An 18,562-nucleotide genomic window follows, 5' to 3' on the forward strand; every position below is an offset into this window, starting at 1 on the left:
GCTATTGGTCTAGATTCGACCAATCCTGTCGCGACACGAGTCGGCGATGAGGTTTTACCGTATTATACGAGTCTCTTTTAGCGTGTTTATACGAACACGATCGCAATTTTTTCGCCATGATATACGAATCCTATTATATGAACCCGTATTATAGGGGGATCTACTGTACGCAATGTTCTGAAAGTTAATCAATCCAAAAGCTGTATAGTAAGAAGGTCTACATCTACTGCCAGAGGAAAAATCTAATTTAAGCTGTTCATAGACCTATAGAAGTAAAACATATCAGTTATGCACCATACGTGGGCTAGCAGTCACGAAGCGACATTCTTCAACACATTACAGTATAAACTATGTGCAGTTTTTAGTGTTTTCATGGACTTAGCTATTGCTGAAGCAAATAAAAAGTTGCACGCAATTATTTCTTTAGTGTTCTATTTTACACGATAATTTCAAAACTAGAAAATGATTTTTAAGTATTAAATTTTCGGTAACATAGCTGACTACAAAATTATTCTTTGATCACACGCACACAAAAAAATTTTTTTCTGTCAAATATCGGATATAAAACTAATTTATTATTAAAACTGGAATTGCTCGAGAGGTCCTAGTGGATAGCTAAATTATGATGACCGTTCGTGGGATTGCTCCTCACCAACTGGTTGGCCACGTGGAGTTTTATAGGATTTTTTCGTGCCTAACATAAATAAGGGCCAATTTCTCAAAAATGACCTCTTAGTACGCCTCGCTGTTTGCATATGCCATGCTGAAAGACCCAGCGGTCAAAACCAGCAGGAATTTTTGCCCTCTGTTTTGAATATTCGGATTTCATTTCACATTATCCTACTGTCTCATTGTGGGCAATTTAGGATGGTGAATGACGTGTGCTTATTAGTCCTACTCAACGTAAATTTAGTGAAATTCACTGTGGGTTTTTCAATTCTTCCTGCCCTGTGAACATTAAAATTTTTTTAGGTAGAGAGACCATAATGGGTTCGATTATGCCTACAACGAGAAACCCAGTTGTAAAGGGAGGGACCGCCGATACATCCAGACAGATTACTCCCCTAGAAAATATTTCTGATATTTTACGAACCGTTCGAATCGATTTCGGATCCCTAGAGAGAACGGCTGTATTTTAATTACTCACAATACAGCTGTAAAATTTATACCTTAATTAATTCTGTTCTTTATTTCTTGCACGGTAGAAAAGAAAAAAAAAGGAAGTAAATCCCACAGACGGTTGACATAACGACCATAGTCGGTTCGGTCCAGTCAAATAATGCCGTTCGTCAACCATTCACAGACGAGAAATTCAAATTAGCCAATCGAAGAGCGAGAAGTAATTAGCGCACGAAAGATCGACCATTCGTAAAACGGGAAACTGACGTGGACGAGTTTGATTGGTTTAACCGTAATCTCGAGTTCCCGAATGTACAATATATAAAGACAACAAGTAACACCAATGGCGAGTGTATTTTCGCGCTGCTTCATTTCAGATATTTTTTTTCTGTATGTGTGGAGGGTCACGAATTTTTTCACCCTCTTTGAAACTTAGTAACCCCTGTGCTGTTAGTGCCTTTTTTCGGGTTTACTTCGCGTGGCCAATTATTTATAAAATATCCTCTCGAGAGGCACTCGCTCTTGGCAGATTTTCCGTGTGTTGAGTTACCATATTCCACGAAATCAAACTACCACAAAAATTTATGTCAGTCGTAAAATGAGGATTCTATTATAATTTTAAGAAAATAATACAGTTGACCTTCCTTATAACACTAATTGATTATTCCGTTTTATATGAATTCCATGTTGTACGAGTCACTTAGATTTTACAAATACGTGTGCCTGGCTGTGAACGGCTGTTGAACGGCTGTGACAAGTGTTGCGTTGTCATAATTTAACAAACATTAATTTAAGCATCATTGGACTAGTTATTTTTAACTCTTTCCGCCCTGTGAGCACTAAGAGGGCCTCTTTTTGCAAGCCCATTATGGGTTCGGCCAGGCCCACAATGGGGCTGCCGGGTGGTGAGGGGCGGGACCCGACATATCCGAATGGACTAAAGAGAGGGGAGGTGCGCGTTATACGCGAGACACGCGCCCACATGTACACAGAAACCCGAGCTAAAAAAAGAGAGAAATCGTGACGATTCCGAAGAAAAGAGCGCGCATATATAGAGACCCGGGAGGCCAAACAGAGGGGAGGCGCGCATTATACTCGGGTGCGCGTTATACGCGAGACACCACACACGCGTTCGGGGAAAAGACAAAAAAAAAACAGAACGCGCATAGAGACTGGGGCTAAAGTTAGAGAGTGAGAATGCAAGTGCCGAAGACACACTCCAACTGCACTGTTGCATCCGAAACGAGCACGTACATATTTATATCAGAGACCAGGGAGCTAAAGACTGAAGTGCGCATTTTACGCGGGTGCGCGTTATTCGCGAGACGTGCACGCATATAGTGACACGGGCTAAAGAAAAGAGAGAGAGAGAGAGAGAGAAAAAAGCGTCGGACACACTCCAACTGCACCGTTGCAACGACACGCGGCCGAGTTGGAAATAAGAACTATTCGAAACTCACCTTATTCATTCCAAAATCCTATCCTTTCCATGCCCCGTGCCTTCAAATCGACAGTGTTCTTCGATTAGACGCTTGATAACACTCCAAAAACGTCCATTTTCGAGTTGCTAGCAAAACGCGCACATTAGAGTCCCCCGAAAATTCCTGGGGGATTTTTCGACCCGTTCGGATTCGAACCCGGCTACACCAGAGCGGTAGGCGGTCACCTTGACCGCTCGGTCATTCGGCCTTCTACGAATAATATCAACGGGCCTACTCTTGTATACAGTATTTATCGCTCACCTTTTTTTTAAAACTCTTTCCGCTCCGTGGGCACTAAGAGGGCCTCTTTTAGCAAGCCCATTATGAGTTCGGTCAGGCCCACAATGGTAATGAGGGACGGGACCCGACATATTATCGCCTACCTTATGCGCGATTTGGTTATTAATCGAAAAGTTTGGGTATCGCAGTCCTAGATAGAACATAATAACTTTATAATCTGATCTTTAAAAAAAGCAAAATCAAATCAAATTATTGCAATATATGTTCGAAATGGCTCTTCGTTTACCAGTGCAGGCACGAGCTCTTTTTACCACGTTTGATGCCATCTTGTGAAGCACCCGAAAACTGATGCTGGCAATAGTCATTATAACGTTCCTCTATAGTTCGTCTACTGCGTGTGGATCATTTTTATATACGGCTCTTTTAAGATACCCCCAGAGGAAAGACTCCAAGGGTGACAAATCTGGCGATCGTGGGGGTCATTATCTTTTAGAAACACTCGCAGAAACGGCAAAACTCCCGATATTTCTGATGAAACAAATAATACTCGACAATGAAAATCCAATGTTTCCGGGAAGAAACCATTTTACTTCCTCGATGGACTGGCTCCCTGAATGCAAAAATGTACAATTCCTCGGAGGGGGGGTAATTTTTTGACCGATCGCCGTACTTTCCCGGTATTATATAAGTCGGGAAAGTAAAAATCCAACAACGAGTTCCCGGCTTCTGTGGAAAATTATTGAAACACGTTGCTGAATTTTCTCAAAATAAACATGGGCCTTTACTTTGGGAAAGTCCTTCCGGCCGTATTCCCAGCCCTAACTCCGGGTTTTCTTCACGTGTTATACACACGAAGGAAACCCGGAAAACTTTCACGTGACAGCTCGAGACACCCGAACCCACGATCGGTGTTCAGTGGCTTTATCATATAAGGAAGCGACTATGCAGACGCGAATTTAGTAGCGAGCGAGAGGTTGCGAGCGATATAGTTTTGGCAAAGGAAAACCATGCACAAGCAAGAAGCGAGAGCGAATTTCTGGTTCTCGCACATATCTGACAGGGTTTGATATTTATCGCTTCTCGTCACATATTCTCACTCGCTCGCGTCTGTATAGTCGCATCCTAAGTCCTTTATTATACTACAGGCGCTCTTCTACTTACGATCAGGTTAGTGTGGTCGTAAATCGAAAACTAACCTAGAAAGTACACTTGTACAGTACACAGATCGTAAACTTCATTACGTCAGTTGGTGATTGTGCAGTCACGTGCATTGTTTATCGAACAAATAGCTTTCAAAATCGGTTACCAGATGGAGTTACGCTCGCATCGTTCTTACATTTCGTTTTTAACGAAGGATCCGGATCTAAATTGAGATGGAATTTAAAACTTAAAATCTGTAAAAAAGCAGTCTTTAATTTATAGTATACCCTCGCTTAACGACTTCCGGTTTTATGACGTATGCAAATTTTCTGTTATAGGCCTAACCGTATCACGTAATCGCGAGCATAGACTGCTACCAAAACGTATTCTTATTTTACTACGCCCAGTTACGGATCACAGGATGGCTCGCTTTACGTCGGTTCTTCGGGAACCAATTAAATTGTACAGTACAAACATTTCGTATTCGTGTATTTTTCCGTTTTATATGAATTCCATGTTGTACGAGTCACTTAGATTTTACAAATACATGAGCCGTTCACAGCCCGGCACACGTATTTGTAAAATCTAAGTGACCCGTACAACATGGAATTCATATAAAACGGAAAACACAGTGTTATAGGGGGATCGACTGTATTAAAGCAGCTTTACCGGGGGGGGAGCGAGTTCAAGAAGCAAGCAGCCAAGCCAGCAAACTGATGACGTAGATCGTTTCGTATGAAACGGATTGTCATTGATTCGCTTATCTGCTTGTTTCGGGTCCAAGCGCCATTTTCTCAAGTGAGTTGTTTAATTTTACTTACCAAGTTCAAGTGATGTGTTGAGTATTCACGCAGAGTTCAGATCGCCCATATGAAATCTCTAACATAAGCACCCGTACAGACCATATCAATAAATATTAGCTTTAAAATTAAAGAAAAAAAAATTGGAAAGACATGTGTTTATTACTTTTATTCTAGTTTAGAAAAATTCTAATGTAAACAAATTACACGTACTTTGATACAATAGAAAACGCGCTGAAAGACAAACGCTAAAAATACAGATGACAACAATAGATGCTTAGCAAACGAGAACAAATTAACAATTGTTCTAATAAAAATATACAATATTCTAAACAAGTGTCTTGCGAATTATTCGCACAGATTTCATACGCGAAATTTGATTATGTATTCTAATAATACGTATTTTGATGGTGACAAGAGATACTTATCCACCAGGAACACACACACACACTTACTTACTCGAATTCTAATAATTTTCAAAGTAATTTGGCGAAATAAACAATAATGGCATTAAATACGTATAGAGTTTTAATTACATTACGGCTAAAAAGAAAAAAAATTAAACTTCGCTCATCACAAATAACTTACACTACAGTATGCAACTTGTGTACAGTACTGTACATCAAGTTTCTCAGAAGAGTTTGTTTGGGATGATGTTTATTAATTACCGTTGCGTGACTTTTGTGCTTTTTGTAAGCACCATTCTGTACAAGATTGCGTATATACATTCAGACACACGTACGAGAAAACACATCAGAAGACTTCCTTTCTGAAACAGAAATTGAATTCGTTGCACTTCTGATGTATCGTCTTTCCCAAAATAGTGGGCCCACAGAAGAAAACTGTTACTTTGCCCTTCTTCCTTGCGAAAATATCATGGAAAACCTGCAGAATTTTTACAGTTTTAGTACATTAGCAGCGTTTTAATTAATTTTTTTTTTCTCTCTTTTTAAAATTTAAATGATCTTACATTATTCCAGTCGGGTCTTCCCGGTTGCGTCCTGGTTTTCAAGCCAGTAATCAAGCATCTTTCCTCTTTGGAATGTAAGAGATCGAGTGCCATCTGTAATCCAACAGCTTTCATGTCAGTTTTCCTGAGAGCCGAGGTGATGTACATGTGAATATCCAAGAATCTCTCTCCTTTGCACTGAGTTTTAACTTCGTCAATTTCCAATTGGCTTAACAAAGTGACAAACCATTCGAAACAGCGCTGATCGCGGTTTATCCAAAAGAAATCCACCTGAAAAGAATAATATTACGTTATTATTCCCGAAAATTTTAACCATAAAAATGTACAAAACGGTGCCTTCCGGCTTACTTTTCTGAGGCGCATTCCTGTAAATGAGGTATTATCGTGGAAGGAATGTTGACATTTCGGACATTCGTGGACTGTATTTCTATGTCTGTGCATAATACTCTGCAAAATACTTGCAAAGGGTGTGACTCCGATACCTGTCGCTATCAAAACTGCATGTTCCGCTTCAAAGATGTGGTTTGAAGGAGAACCATAGGGACCATCTATAGAAATCTGAAAGATAACAACAATAAACTCAAGTTGTATAACTATATTATGCCCAATTAGGTTCCTAGATATGCCATAGGATCCCCACGATACCACGACATAGAAACCTAATTGGATAAATAGACCGGGAGATAATTATTCAAACAATCTAATGTGATCTAAGTACCTTTAAAGGGCACTGTGAGACAATAACGTTATCATCAGTAAGATTTTCTTCTCGTTTTCCTGGCTTCGAAACTCTTCCATTTTCTGCTTCACTGCTAGGATCTAATTCTTCAACCACCGGCATTATAATAATCGATTCACATTGCCTGAAGGATCTTCTAGCAGTCGAGATCCTTATGGAGTTCCTAGAGTTATTTCTCGAATGTCTCTTCCAGAATGTATTGGGAATACTGTGATGTCTTCTCAGGACTTCTTTAGAAGTGCTCTCGTCTAAATCAGTGATTTGTATTGTCTTTTCTGCAGACAGACTTCTTTGTGTCTTTTCTTTCAATTTAATTTCTTCGAAATTATCATCAGGATCGTTCTGGAAACTAGGATTGACGTGCGAAGAACTGACTTCTGTGAAAGTCGATTCCGTTGTCGAGTGTACGGGTACTGCCCATTTTTCTTCCTCTTTAAAGTACTTATACAATTCGTTTGTCCAACCACCAGCAACTCTTATATGTATACTTATTATATCTACAGTAAATTTTACAATAATTAAAATTTAAGAAGATAAATACAGTATGATACAGTAGAGCATACACATACCATCAATTTCTGGGGCGCTACTGATTGTAAACGGGTGCCACTCGTATAAGGCAATTTGCGGTATGTTTATAAACACGTAATCACCGGGTTTGTAGTAAAAATTCGGTGGCCTTTTAATGATTAATTGGATAACCTACGATGATGTATACAGTTAATTTACAGCTAAAAATAAAGGAGGTGGCATTACGTTAAAGTATGGCTCACCTTTGAAGGAAGCAAAACACCTTTATAAATGTAAGCCCTCCTGTTAGTTATCATTTTCCTGTATAATTTTACTGAAAGCTCGAGTAAAAATAAGGCAGCGGGTCCAACAAACCATTTCCAAAAGTTCGGTCCATGAAAGATCAAGACAACCCAGTAAACTATATATAGAAGGTGAGTATAGTAGAATATCTGTAAAAAAAAAAATACGTTTGAAAGTATTAATGTTTAAATTAATTAATTAATTACGTGTGTTTTAGGGGGTGCCTACCTCAAAATTTCCATTTCTTCTAACAAAAGGTAACGCTGCAACAACCATGATTATCAGAGTAACCAGAAGAACCCAACCCGTAATCGATGCACCTCCGCCCACCCAGCCGATATTGGGACTGGTGTCAAACAGGAATTCGGTAAGTGTGTAATTTGTTTGACGTGACAGAGTGTCTGTAAATAAAAAATTTACATATTTAAAGAAGTCGTCGTATCGCCAAGTAAAGTGGTGCCACGCCTCGTTTGAACTTACCGAAATTGCATATGTGCATGATAGTGTGCACCACACTGTATACAAAGATGAGACATCCCGTGAGCTTGTGGAAGTATATATGCTGATCCAGGGGTAGGTATTCGGAGAAGCCATTCGATCTGAGCCACGTGATGGAGTATCGAAGCATCAGGACCAAGATAAAAACACTGGTGAAATTCAGGCATTGACCTAGATTTAGAGGAATTGTGCAATTAAAACGTGATTTATGGCACGAATTTTATATACAGATGAAATTATTTTAAAATTTAGCAAATACAAGTCGACCCCCCTATAACACTGTTCATTTTTCCGTTTTATATGAATTCCATGTTGTACGAGTCACTTAGATTTTACAAATACGTATGCCGGGCTGTGAATAACTCACGTATTTGTAAAATCTAAGTGACTCGTACAACATGGAATTCATATAAAACGGAATAATCAACAGTGTTATAGGGGGTCGACCGTACAGTATTTTCTAATTGGTGTTTTCACGTGACTCGTAAGAACAAATTCGTATGCCACCTCGACCCCTTCCCTCCCTCAAACTTAATTAGTGAACCTAATTTAAGTCGATTTACCTAAATTTAACGTGATAATTAAGTTTTTGATGTGTTTCCTAATCCTTGTTCCTTTGCAGTAACTTGAAATACCCATACTTGCTCATTGATGTGGGAATAATGAGGAGTTTTTTTTAATTTATAAAGAAAAATGTATGCAAGTACTGTATATATATATATATACAAGATCAAACTAAACTTAATTAGCTAAACTAATTAAAAACAGTAACAATTTGGTTTTGTGTGCGTGTGTGCAAGCGGCTGTGCTGTCTGTAGTATGTCTTCTGTCTGGTCTCTCACTCAGCCTGTACATTTCTTTTAACTTTTTAAACCAATACAAAGACTCATAAGACTAGAAATGTTAATTCGAAATACAGTATAAAGAATAAAAACTGTTAAAACAATTGAAATAATCCATTATCCCGCCTATTGTGTAAGCAGTTATTTGAAAATAAACGTTTTCCACTTCAGTACTTGAGGAGGAAAGTGTGTCAAAAGTTTGAATATTTCAATAAAATAAATTATTTTAATTAATAAATAAGTCAATTATTTTAAATCTAACAGATTAATATATTCAATTAATTCGAAATATGTCACGAGAAATAATTAGAAACAAGAAAAACAGGTCGCACACACTTGAAATAATAGAAAAACCGTTAATAAACAGATGAAAATTTAAATAAGGTGATCAAGGATTGGTTAAAAATAGACATATTTTTTTTTGTGACAATTTTCTTTACAAAAATCAGAATGTTTGCTTAAAATTTGCTTTTGTTTTTTAAATAAAATTTTCTTTTGCTTTTTCACTGGTTCACATAAAGTGAGTAAAAAAGCAGACTAGGATGGCCATTTCTTGAATGTTGGGTGTAAACACACACGCACAGTCACAAGAGTCTACATTAGGCATCAGTTATACTGTATTCTATTTATTTATTTAACAATTAAACTTTTCAACATTTTGTAGGCCTCCATGATGGCCTTGTCGGTGAAGAGACGAGCTTCTTGGTGTCATTCAAGGTTCTTTGCTAGAATACTTCATGTTTTTAATGCCTTTTCGTTAAGTTTCATCGAAGTAGCGGTGGTTAAATGGAGCTGTGTTTTTACATTAGACATAACACAATTCTTTCACAATGTGGGAAGTATGCCTCGGGTCATTAGCCTAATCGGAAGATAGGCCTAATTTCTCAATTATTAGTAAAAATTCTGCTTTTAATGCATCCGGATATACAATTCTATCCGTAATTCCATCGATAAAACGTAATATTCGAACACCGTTTGCAGCCATAACACGAGATAACCTATTGACAGTTGGATAAACCCTCCTTGTACCGTTGTGGGCGATCTGCCAAGAGGGTTGCCTCAATATAACTTCATGGTTAAGTGATTTTTGGGTAGCAGGCAAGAAAAATTCTTCCCAGCAGATCTCTAGTACGAAGAGATTAATTTTCTAGCATATTTTCACGTTAAAAGCGCTATCTTTTATCTATTGTTTAAATGTATAGAAAGGAGGTGCCCTTTCTGTACGTTAAAAACATTGCGAAACACTTAAAATTCTCTCCAGTTAGAGCTCGATATGATTAATATTCCAATTAAAACATCAATTGGGTGGTGTGGATAGGGTAGACAACCGAAAGTACTACGTTGAGCCTTGTATTACTAGATAAAAATAATATTTTCATTTTTCATAGAGGCCCTAATAAGGGGTAGTAGACGAACTAGAATAAAAAGGCTGTTTATCTTACGAAAATATTCAGGACACTTTTCGACCCAAAAATTAATCTTTCTATTTACAACCCATACTTTAGAACTTGTTTCTTCATTTATTTTCTCGTATCTAAGAGTCGATCAAGGTGCATATATGTTGCTCGATTTACTTTTTTTTCCTCCCCTCTTTAGACGTAACGCCTTGCTTTCAAGTTCGTAAATTCTTATCATGTCATTTCTACATCCAAAAAAATAGCATTGTTTAGTAATTTGTAAGACTTTCTGGATCTAAATTTTTATAAATTCGTTCTAATTTCGCAGTTTGGAAAGCTTTTCTGGAGTAAATTTTAGTAGATTTGGCTGAAAATTTGGTGTTTTTACATGAAAATTTCAGTAATATTAGTGTTTTTCTGGAGATAGATCCATCTGTTAGCGAGTTTTCGGCATTACAGGCAGATTTTCATGTTGAAACACGCAAGAAATCGATTTCTTAAACGAATTATTCGAGAAAATGTCAGTTTCGAATTCTAGAAACGGCACATACGTGACTCTAGAACAGTTATAAAGCGGTTTTTTCTGGTGTCGAATTTCTACAGATTTTTTGTTACGCCAAAAACTGATAGTGTTCATAGAAAATAAGCCATAAAAACACCAAAACAAATCTATTTTTAATGGCAAACACTCGAAATTGTAAACCAGGTAGTGTTGGTTTATGTAACACTAACTCACTCATGAGTGATGTAAACAAGATACTTATCAACCCAGCCAATTCTTCGAAGATGATGGAGAATTTAGAAAAAAAAAAAATAGGTTAATGATTCTAAATTACTTTGGGTGAAATTAAAAGTATGGCGTTGACTATAAATAAGATATTATACACTGTATAAAGCTTCTAGAAACTAGTTTTATCGTCAAATTTTTGAGGTTTTCTAGCATAAGGCAGGTACTTACCGCATCCTCTAGCAACCATGACGAAACCATTTGTGTGCTTATAGTCGTAAGCAGCTTTGGCAAACAGAGCAACGTTCACAATGACAAACAATAGGAAAAACACCACGCTAACTCCATTATTTTTGATGTAATCCCACTTTAATTTCCTCGGGATGAATTTCTTGGCATCTACGGATCTCTCGTTTAATTTTCTAGGCAGAAGCCAACTTTCTATGCTGCAACAGACACGGAAATATCACGAATCTAATCATAATTATGGAGCGCTTCCATGAGCTAGAAATTTTACCTCATGGTCAAGTTTTCTGATAATCCAGGATGACGCTTCAACTGGGCTTGGAATTTCTCGAAATTTATGGAACCAGAATGATCTGTGTCAGCACTTTCGAACAGCATCATTGTCAGTTCGTCCAGACCGGCATCAGAAAAGTGTAATTCGTTCTCTTCCATGCAGGCCTTCATGACGCTCCTCAGTTCAGAAAATTGGATAAGTCCATCGCCTGAAATTGAAATTTTTTATGTGATTTTTTTTTTTGGCTGAGAAGTGAAATTTCCTCCCCTCCTTTTAATAATAAATACCATCGATATCGTAGATCTGGAAGAGCCAATGGAGTTTCTCGACTGATGTCAACTCTGCAAAGGATCTCATGGCCGTCATGAACTCTTCCAAGGATATGCTTCCCGATTTGTCTGTATCGAATAATTTGAAGATCCTTTCCACGAAAAATTTCTAAAAATGTTTGAAAATTCATTATTAATTGTTTTATTTATAGTTTAAATTTGAAGAAAAAAAAATGGAGCCATGGTTATAGTCTGTTGCAAAAGTTGCATTCTTACAAGTAAAATTGGATTTTTTGCATTAATATACGTAAAACTGTGAAGAAATCTGCTTGTTTTCAATGTATTAAACTCACTAAACATGAAATACGTGCACATTTAACCCCCAAGATTACCAGAATTTCTGTACAATATCGAACAATCTTACGACCGCGGTATTTTTACTATAAATTTAAATATATTAATATGTTATTACAAATTTAAAAGAAACGTTTTGAAAATATCAAATTCTAAATACTGAATACTTAAAAATCTCTCAGATGTGGCCAGAAATTAAAATGAACAGCAAAGTTTTCTCTCTAGAAATTCTGAAGAGAAGCCATCTTCCAGGGAAAGTGCTAGAAGATGGCTTCTTTTCACGCGTTTCGTTTAATATAAACACAATTGTTTACGTTTATACTAAACAAAATACTTATTTCTATCGAGTTTCTAAAAAGAACTTTCGATCCTTTATGTGTTTTGCTTCTTCAGTGAGTAATTTAGTTGTAATTATTAAAATGGCGGTTACAAGTACACGTGTAACTTCTAATATTATTATTATTATTCTAGACCCTATTTTAATAGTTTAGAAAGAATGCCACGATTAAAAATATACTTATAAATCTAAAAAAAAACATTTACAAGACTCTTATCTATACGTGGAAACGGAAAAATTCCGTCTTCACCCATAGCAAAAATCGCAATTTTACGCATTTCTTAGCCACTAAAATTAAACAAAAACATTGCAATCCGCTATAAAAATCAAGCAAAATCATAAAAATTCTTCTCTTATCTACATCTAATCATAATAATTAAGCAAAATATAGGTTTTTCTACAAGAATTTTATAACTTAGTTACCGAGTTATGGCGCCATTATACTGTATCCAAAGTATCAATTTTATGGCTCCGTTTAGCAGAATTGATTAAGAATCGAATAAAAATAAGTAAATTGTATCGTTATTCTATCAAAAAAACACGTAAATTAAACACTTACGTTGTTAGATTTTACGATTCTTTTAAATTGTGCCACGCAAATCTCTTCATGGTCACCGACAACCTGCTTGAAGACGTCTTCCAAGTGCTTCAAGTTTGATGGCGTTAATCCTTGTTTTTCTTTGCTAATTTCGGAAAAATCTATTTAATTATCTAGAAAATACAATATAAAATAAAAAAACATCATAAAGAAACACGACACTTACACCGACGACTGTCTTATTGATGTTATGAACTCCATGTTCAATGGATCTCACGTACTGTACAACCGTTAACTGAAAGATCACAAATTAATTTAATTAATTAATCATGGTTGTAATTTTAAATATTTAAAAAGTTTCCGGAAATTGCGTAGTAAGTAACAATTACTAATTTTCTAAATCAGGAATTAAGTGTAACGTAGTGTGACGATACGTAAAAACGTACGTAACATCCCTTTACATCGAGGTATTTTTAGAAGAATAAAGGATATTATTGGTCTATGGTTCTTCTAATTCCTGTTCGGCTCTTCCAAATCGAATTTAATTTCATATTTTAACTAGAAATTATCAAATTTTTTTAGATTTTGCAACCTCTAAAGACTGTTTTTAATCCTGTTTTAAAGGAGTTTTCATTGATGAAGTAAATTAACGTGTGTTTTATTATAGAAAATTTGAATTTTCTAGAATTAAATCACGCTTTACGAACGGTTTTCGAACGGTTAAAATTTTGAAAATTTAAATAGTCGAACCTGCGAACAGCGGCTTCTAACGGGAACATAAAATAATAGCCGTTGTTTAGAGGTTAAAAACCTCTAAGAAATTGAATAAAATTCGAAAAATTTAATTTAATTAAACTAATTAACATGATTTTCATTCAGAAAAATTAAAAGAGAATACAGTCTAACCTCTAATAAAGGCCACCCTTAAACAACGGCCACTTCTTTCTTTGAACAAAATAAGAAATGGCCGTTGTTTGGAGGTTACGTTTCAATCAGTGACCAATCTGCTTAGGTGGATGACTCCAGAAAGGACTTTCTACGGGAAATTCCTCTGTGTTCGGTGTTAGACACGCGAAGAAAGACTATTTAGGGTGAGAAACCACTACCAGTTTCAGTGGTTTTACTTAAATATAATTGATTCTGAAGAGGAAAATACTACTTAGCCTTTATAGTTTAGCTTCTAATAAATTTCAATCATTTTAATTAGCCATAAAGCGCAATTTTATGGAGAATTGTTCCTTGTTTTCGGCGCATTGCTCGCAGTTTGTATGGTAAAAAATGCAAATTTTGAGCCCAAATATTAATTAATTATTAATTTCTTAAAATTAAATTCAGAAATTTTCAGGCTGGAGTAAAGCATGGAGCTTAGAAATGCACTTTGGGTGTCTCGGATGTACTTATCCTGTTGCCAATTGATATCCTTCCTGTTTTCGAATAAATCCAACAGATTTTACTGATAAAATCTAGAATTCACCTTGATAAGTGTGACCTTTTTGGTAAAAAAAAAAATATATATATATAAGATTTTGTAAGCTTTCGATTATGTAACACGTGTTCGCCAGTCAGGTCTGTCAGTCACGCTGTAAAAAGTGTTCTCACAATCTGGAGGAATTTCTTTTCAATTTTCTACAATTTTCAAATTAAAATGAAGCTATTATACAGATATTTTCATGCTTTAAAACGAATTGACAGGTGCTCAAAGGGGTACGCGACATGCCTGGACGACTTAGCGACACGTCGCGCGCCCAATCTTAAAAAGTCGCCAAAATTTCAAAATTTATTGAGTATAAACAAGCAGATATCATATTATTTACTTTTTTTAGTTAAAACCGAACTATTCTGTGAAAGATTTTTAAGTTATAAACAAAAAACGGTAACAATTTAGCAAGGAACGAGTCGTGAATCAACATGGCGGCGCGACACGGATGCGACCACCATAGAAAAGTTTTTACCTTCTATATTAAAATATTTGTTTTTATAACTTTAAAGTAATATAAAATGTATTAAATCATCGTTTAGGAAAATCCAGGATCATGTGTTTATAGAAAAACACACTTCCTACACCTACAAACTCTGCCTTACAAAGTACAGTACATTTCCATGACACGTAAATACAGTATCATATTAACGCTTTTACTTTCATTTTTTATAAAAATTTTTAAACAAATTCAATGAATCAATAGGAAATAAATGAAAAAAAAACAAGTAAATTTCGCGAAATCATCTTCCGGAGAGATTCCGGAAGTGACGGTGATTTCCTCGAAAATCCCTATTACACACCATTGTTTTGTGTATGTGTGTTTATTGTTTCTGTATCCATAATTGGTAGACGACTGTTTAAAAAAATATTATTATTATTATTAAACACTCTTCCTGTTTTTTTTCCATTTAAAAAATAATTGGAGAAATTTCACAAGATTGATCATTCGATCAATCAAGATATCGATCGACACGTCATATTTCTACCCAAAATTCTTTCCTTAATTAGGTTTAAATTGTGTTATGTTCTTCGTTTTTGTGATATTGATCGATGTTTTCGTTACACTATAAGTGGGAATTGGTAGTTTCGGGTTAAATATAGGCTACTTTGATATAAGCTATATATGAAGGCGATTCTGTAGTATAATACAAAGATTTTGATATAGAAAAATACCCCATAGAAAAAGTTTGATACGCTTAACGAAGGCTTAATGTGGCCCCGGATTGCGTGTAGGAAAAAAGTCGTGGGAGTGCCACGTTTGGCACGCGTGCCATCCCTATCCTACAGCCTCTCCTATGTAAATATCTAGAAAATATGAACTAGTTTCCTCATAGAAAGTCCTCCCGAGAGGCACCCCTTTAGCGGATTGTTTAAGTGTTGTTTTGCCTTATTCCGTCAGTAAGGGGCGTATCCAGGGGGTGCTCATAAATGCTGTGGTGCAAAAGCAAATAAATGGATACGCCACTGCCATAAATTCTATGTTGATCGGTTTTATTTAATTATGGCAACGTGACACGTGGGCGATCTTTCTCCCGGGAGGTCTTTTATGAGAATCTGGCCCCTATTTGGGTGTTAAACACGCGAAGAAAACCCGGAGAACTCCGCGTTGACGAGGCGTGAACTCACGACCAGTGTTTATTAATAAACATAAGTATCATATTACAATCTTTCCTACATATTAAAAGATTTTTGGAAGTTACTATTATTTCTAAGGGTATTTTGTGTAGTTTATATATAAGAGAAGACTATAATCTTTCAACTGATAGTTCTATTAACATCTAGGATAAGCGGAAGCATTAATTTGTGTATCATTTCAGAAGCATCAGACGATACTGTATATACTGTATCTCTCCTACATACTTAAAAACATCAAAAACACCTCCCATAAAGTGTACAGAACATCAAATGATACTATACAATCTTTCCTATATAGAAAATCCAAAGAGAGAGAATAACACGTGATTATATACTATATTGTGTAAGTCATAATAAACCCCCCCATACGTATGATCTAGAAAATTTCTATATATGATCACATATTAGACTAGTATATATGTATACACCAGCATACACAACACATTACGACGAGAAGCGAAGTTCTATATAGGATCCACGTTAAAAAATCCTCGAGTGAAACTACTGTAAAATATTCGATTTATTCGACAAAAATCGCAGTGTCCTTGAAAAATAAAAAAAAACCATTCAGGTCCGGTATAACCATAGTTGATAGCCTTGGTAAATGCCTCGAGGTTAACAACAGATTACTTTATAAACAACAGAAGCGAGGCAAAAACCTCACCTGTAAGTACATCTTTACACACTTATCACAACCGTCCCCATCGATATATTCGAATTTCTCACTCAAATAAATCAAAATTTAATAACTTAAACGGTGTTAAATGCATGTTACACAACCTTTTAAACGTTTAAAATTATAAGAGAAAAAAAAATTAGAAGCACGTTACGATATGATTTAATAATACGTAACGTAATTCAATAAACCAATTAAATTTTTTAATCAAAATATATTTTTAAAAAGTATTAAATTTTCAGCGTAACAAATAAAATATTTGAAATTTTTTATTTATTTAATATGTAACGAGTTTATAAACAAGTTCCTAAAGTTGAACTTTTAAATATAGATTTTTTTTATTGTTTTTAATTGTACTTAAAAATAAACTAGAACATAATTTTTTTATATATATTAAACGTGTTTAAATTTTATTTTATTTTATTTTATTTTTTTATCCTAATTTAACGGTTGCAATTATTAAATTTTAATCTTTAAAAGATTCGCTTTAAAATCTATATTTTAACGCGATTATTCGATATCTAGATAATTTTATCTAGATAACTTATAGATAATTGTAGAAATCGACATTTTTTTTAAACAATACTTTCGATTGTTAAGAAGAAAAATGTCAATTTCTATAAAATGTCTTTTTCACGTGCGAAAACGTTTCAATTTCGCTATCTGTTTACATTTAAAATCTAGATTTATCTAGATAATCGCAAATTTATCTAGATGATTATCTAGATAATTCTATTTAAAAAATTACAAAATTTTGCATTTTTTTTCTCCCATCAAAACTCTTGTAAGTTAAATTTCTGCGGAATTCATTTTTAAATCTTTGCAACGTAACGTTGTATTTTATAGTTAATAAATAACGTTATTATTTAAATTAGGGATATATTTTAATGGCGTTACGTTCGATTTTCTGTCAATGTTTGTACAGCTTTCGAGTTACGGTTCGGCCTTCGATATCCGTCTTCCTACATTTCTAGTTTGAAATTCGTGACTTGACGAATTAAATCACGTGTCTTTCGACTGTTTGTTACGCTTAACATAAAATACTTCTCTCTCTCTCTTTTTTTAACTGCACAAGGAGGATTTTTATTGAATTTATTTACTTACCGCGCGTAGGGACAACCTTGGTTATTCAAGGACGACAGAAGCCTCAATCCTTAATCTTACACTTGGCCCCTTTCTTCTAACACAGTGTCAAGTGCCACAGCAGACAACAGGTGAAGAGCAGTCACGTTCCCTACCTGTTGATTTAACCAATTAGAAGTCTCCCTGTTCGACTCTTCTGACTGGTTACGGGTGACGTTTACGTCAGTACGAGGAGTGTCTGTGGAGGAATTTGGAGAGTTTTAAAATAACTTTTGGCAATTGCCGGCTCCATCGCGATGTTATTCCTTCAGGTAACCATTAATATTGACACGTATAAGGTTAGCGTGATTCGAAACACCCACTTTTCGTTCAGTCACGTGATCGAGGGAGGAGTTTTCTGAGGACGTAAACAGCTTCTAACCCTTTAAATCGATGCGGTTTTTTCAACGCTACGTACAGTACGCTGGCGTCAATTTAAGCCGTCTTATAGCATTCGACGTTACTTCTAATGTTTTAAAATGTTACGTTTTAAAACCGCAGAAATACCTTTACATTTAAAACTGAAAATTTTCCGTAATAAAACCTGTGTTTTCTTTTCCTGGAAGTGACAGAAGAGCCAGACGTAAGGTAGCAAGCATCCTTATACCGGTTTATCTTCGTTTTACGTAAACACGGGGTAAAGCAATACGCACGAATGGTCACGTGACCCTACATAAATTCCCTCCCGGTCACGAAGTACCGTACATGATTTACGTTTATTAGTAAGTTAATATCGTATTGAAATGCCGAGTACGATCACGAGCGCTCCTGACGACTTTTACGAAAGTTACGTTGTATACGAATCGATAAATCGATTATTTAACTTTATCACTCGATTATTCGGGGTGGGCGGCTCATTTTTGAT

At 35.6% G+C, this 18,562-nt stretch overlaps 1 protein-coding gene across 3 annotated transcripts; it reads right to left on the reverse strand.

The window, feature by feature from the left end:
- Positions 1–4,917: 4,917 nt before the first annotated feature.
- LOC111629928 (NADPH oxidase 5-like) lies at positions 4,918–18,309 on the reverse strand. Of its 3 annotated transcripts, none has more exons than XM_023373880.1 (14): positions 17,680–18,309; positions 13,011–13,079; positions 12,806–12,929; positions 11,574–11,724; positions 11,284–11,494; positions 10,998–11,212; positions 7,783–7,971; positions 7,531–7,703; positions 7,263–7,451; positions 7,059–7,191; positions 6,469–6,986; positions 6,099–6,308; positions 5,751–6,020; positions 4,918–5,665 (listed from the first exon to the last, which is right to left on the reverse strand). In XM_023373880.1, the coding sequence occupies exons 2-14, from the start codon at positions 13,043–13,045 to the stop codon at positions 5,534–5,536; spliced, it is 2,550 nt and encodes an 849-aa protein (XP_023229648.1). In that variant the 5' UTR covers positions 13,046–13,079; positions 17,680–18,309; the 3' UTR covers positions 4,918–5,533. The 3 variants fall into 3 exon arrangements, with proteins under 3 accessions (XP_023229648.1, XP_023229649.1, XP_023229647.1); XM_023373881.1 differs by lacking the exon at positions 17,680–18,309 and adding an exon at positions 13,231–13,688; XM_023373879.1 differs by lacking the exon at positions 17,680–18,309 and adding an exon at positions 13,174–13,688.
- Positions 18,310–18,562: the final 253 nt, after the last annotated feature.

Source organism: Centruroides sculpturatus, unplaced genomic scaffold (genome assembly GCF_000671375.1).
Source record: "Centruroides sculpturatus isolate CEXI.00-Female unplaced genomic scaffold, Cexi_2.0 scaffold441, whole genome shotgun sequence".
Taxonomy (NCBI): Eukaryota; Metazoa; Arthropoda; class Arachnida; order Scorpiones; family Buthidae; genus Centruroides; species Centruroides sculpturatus.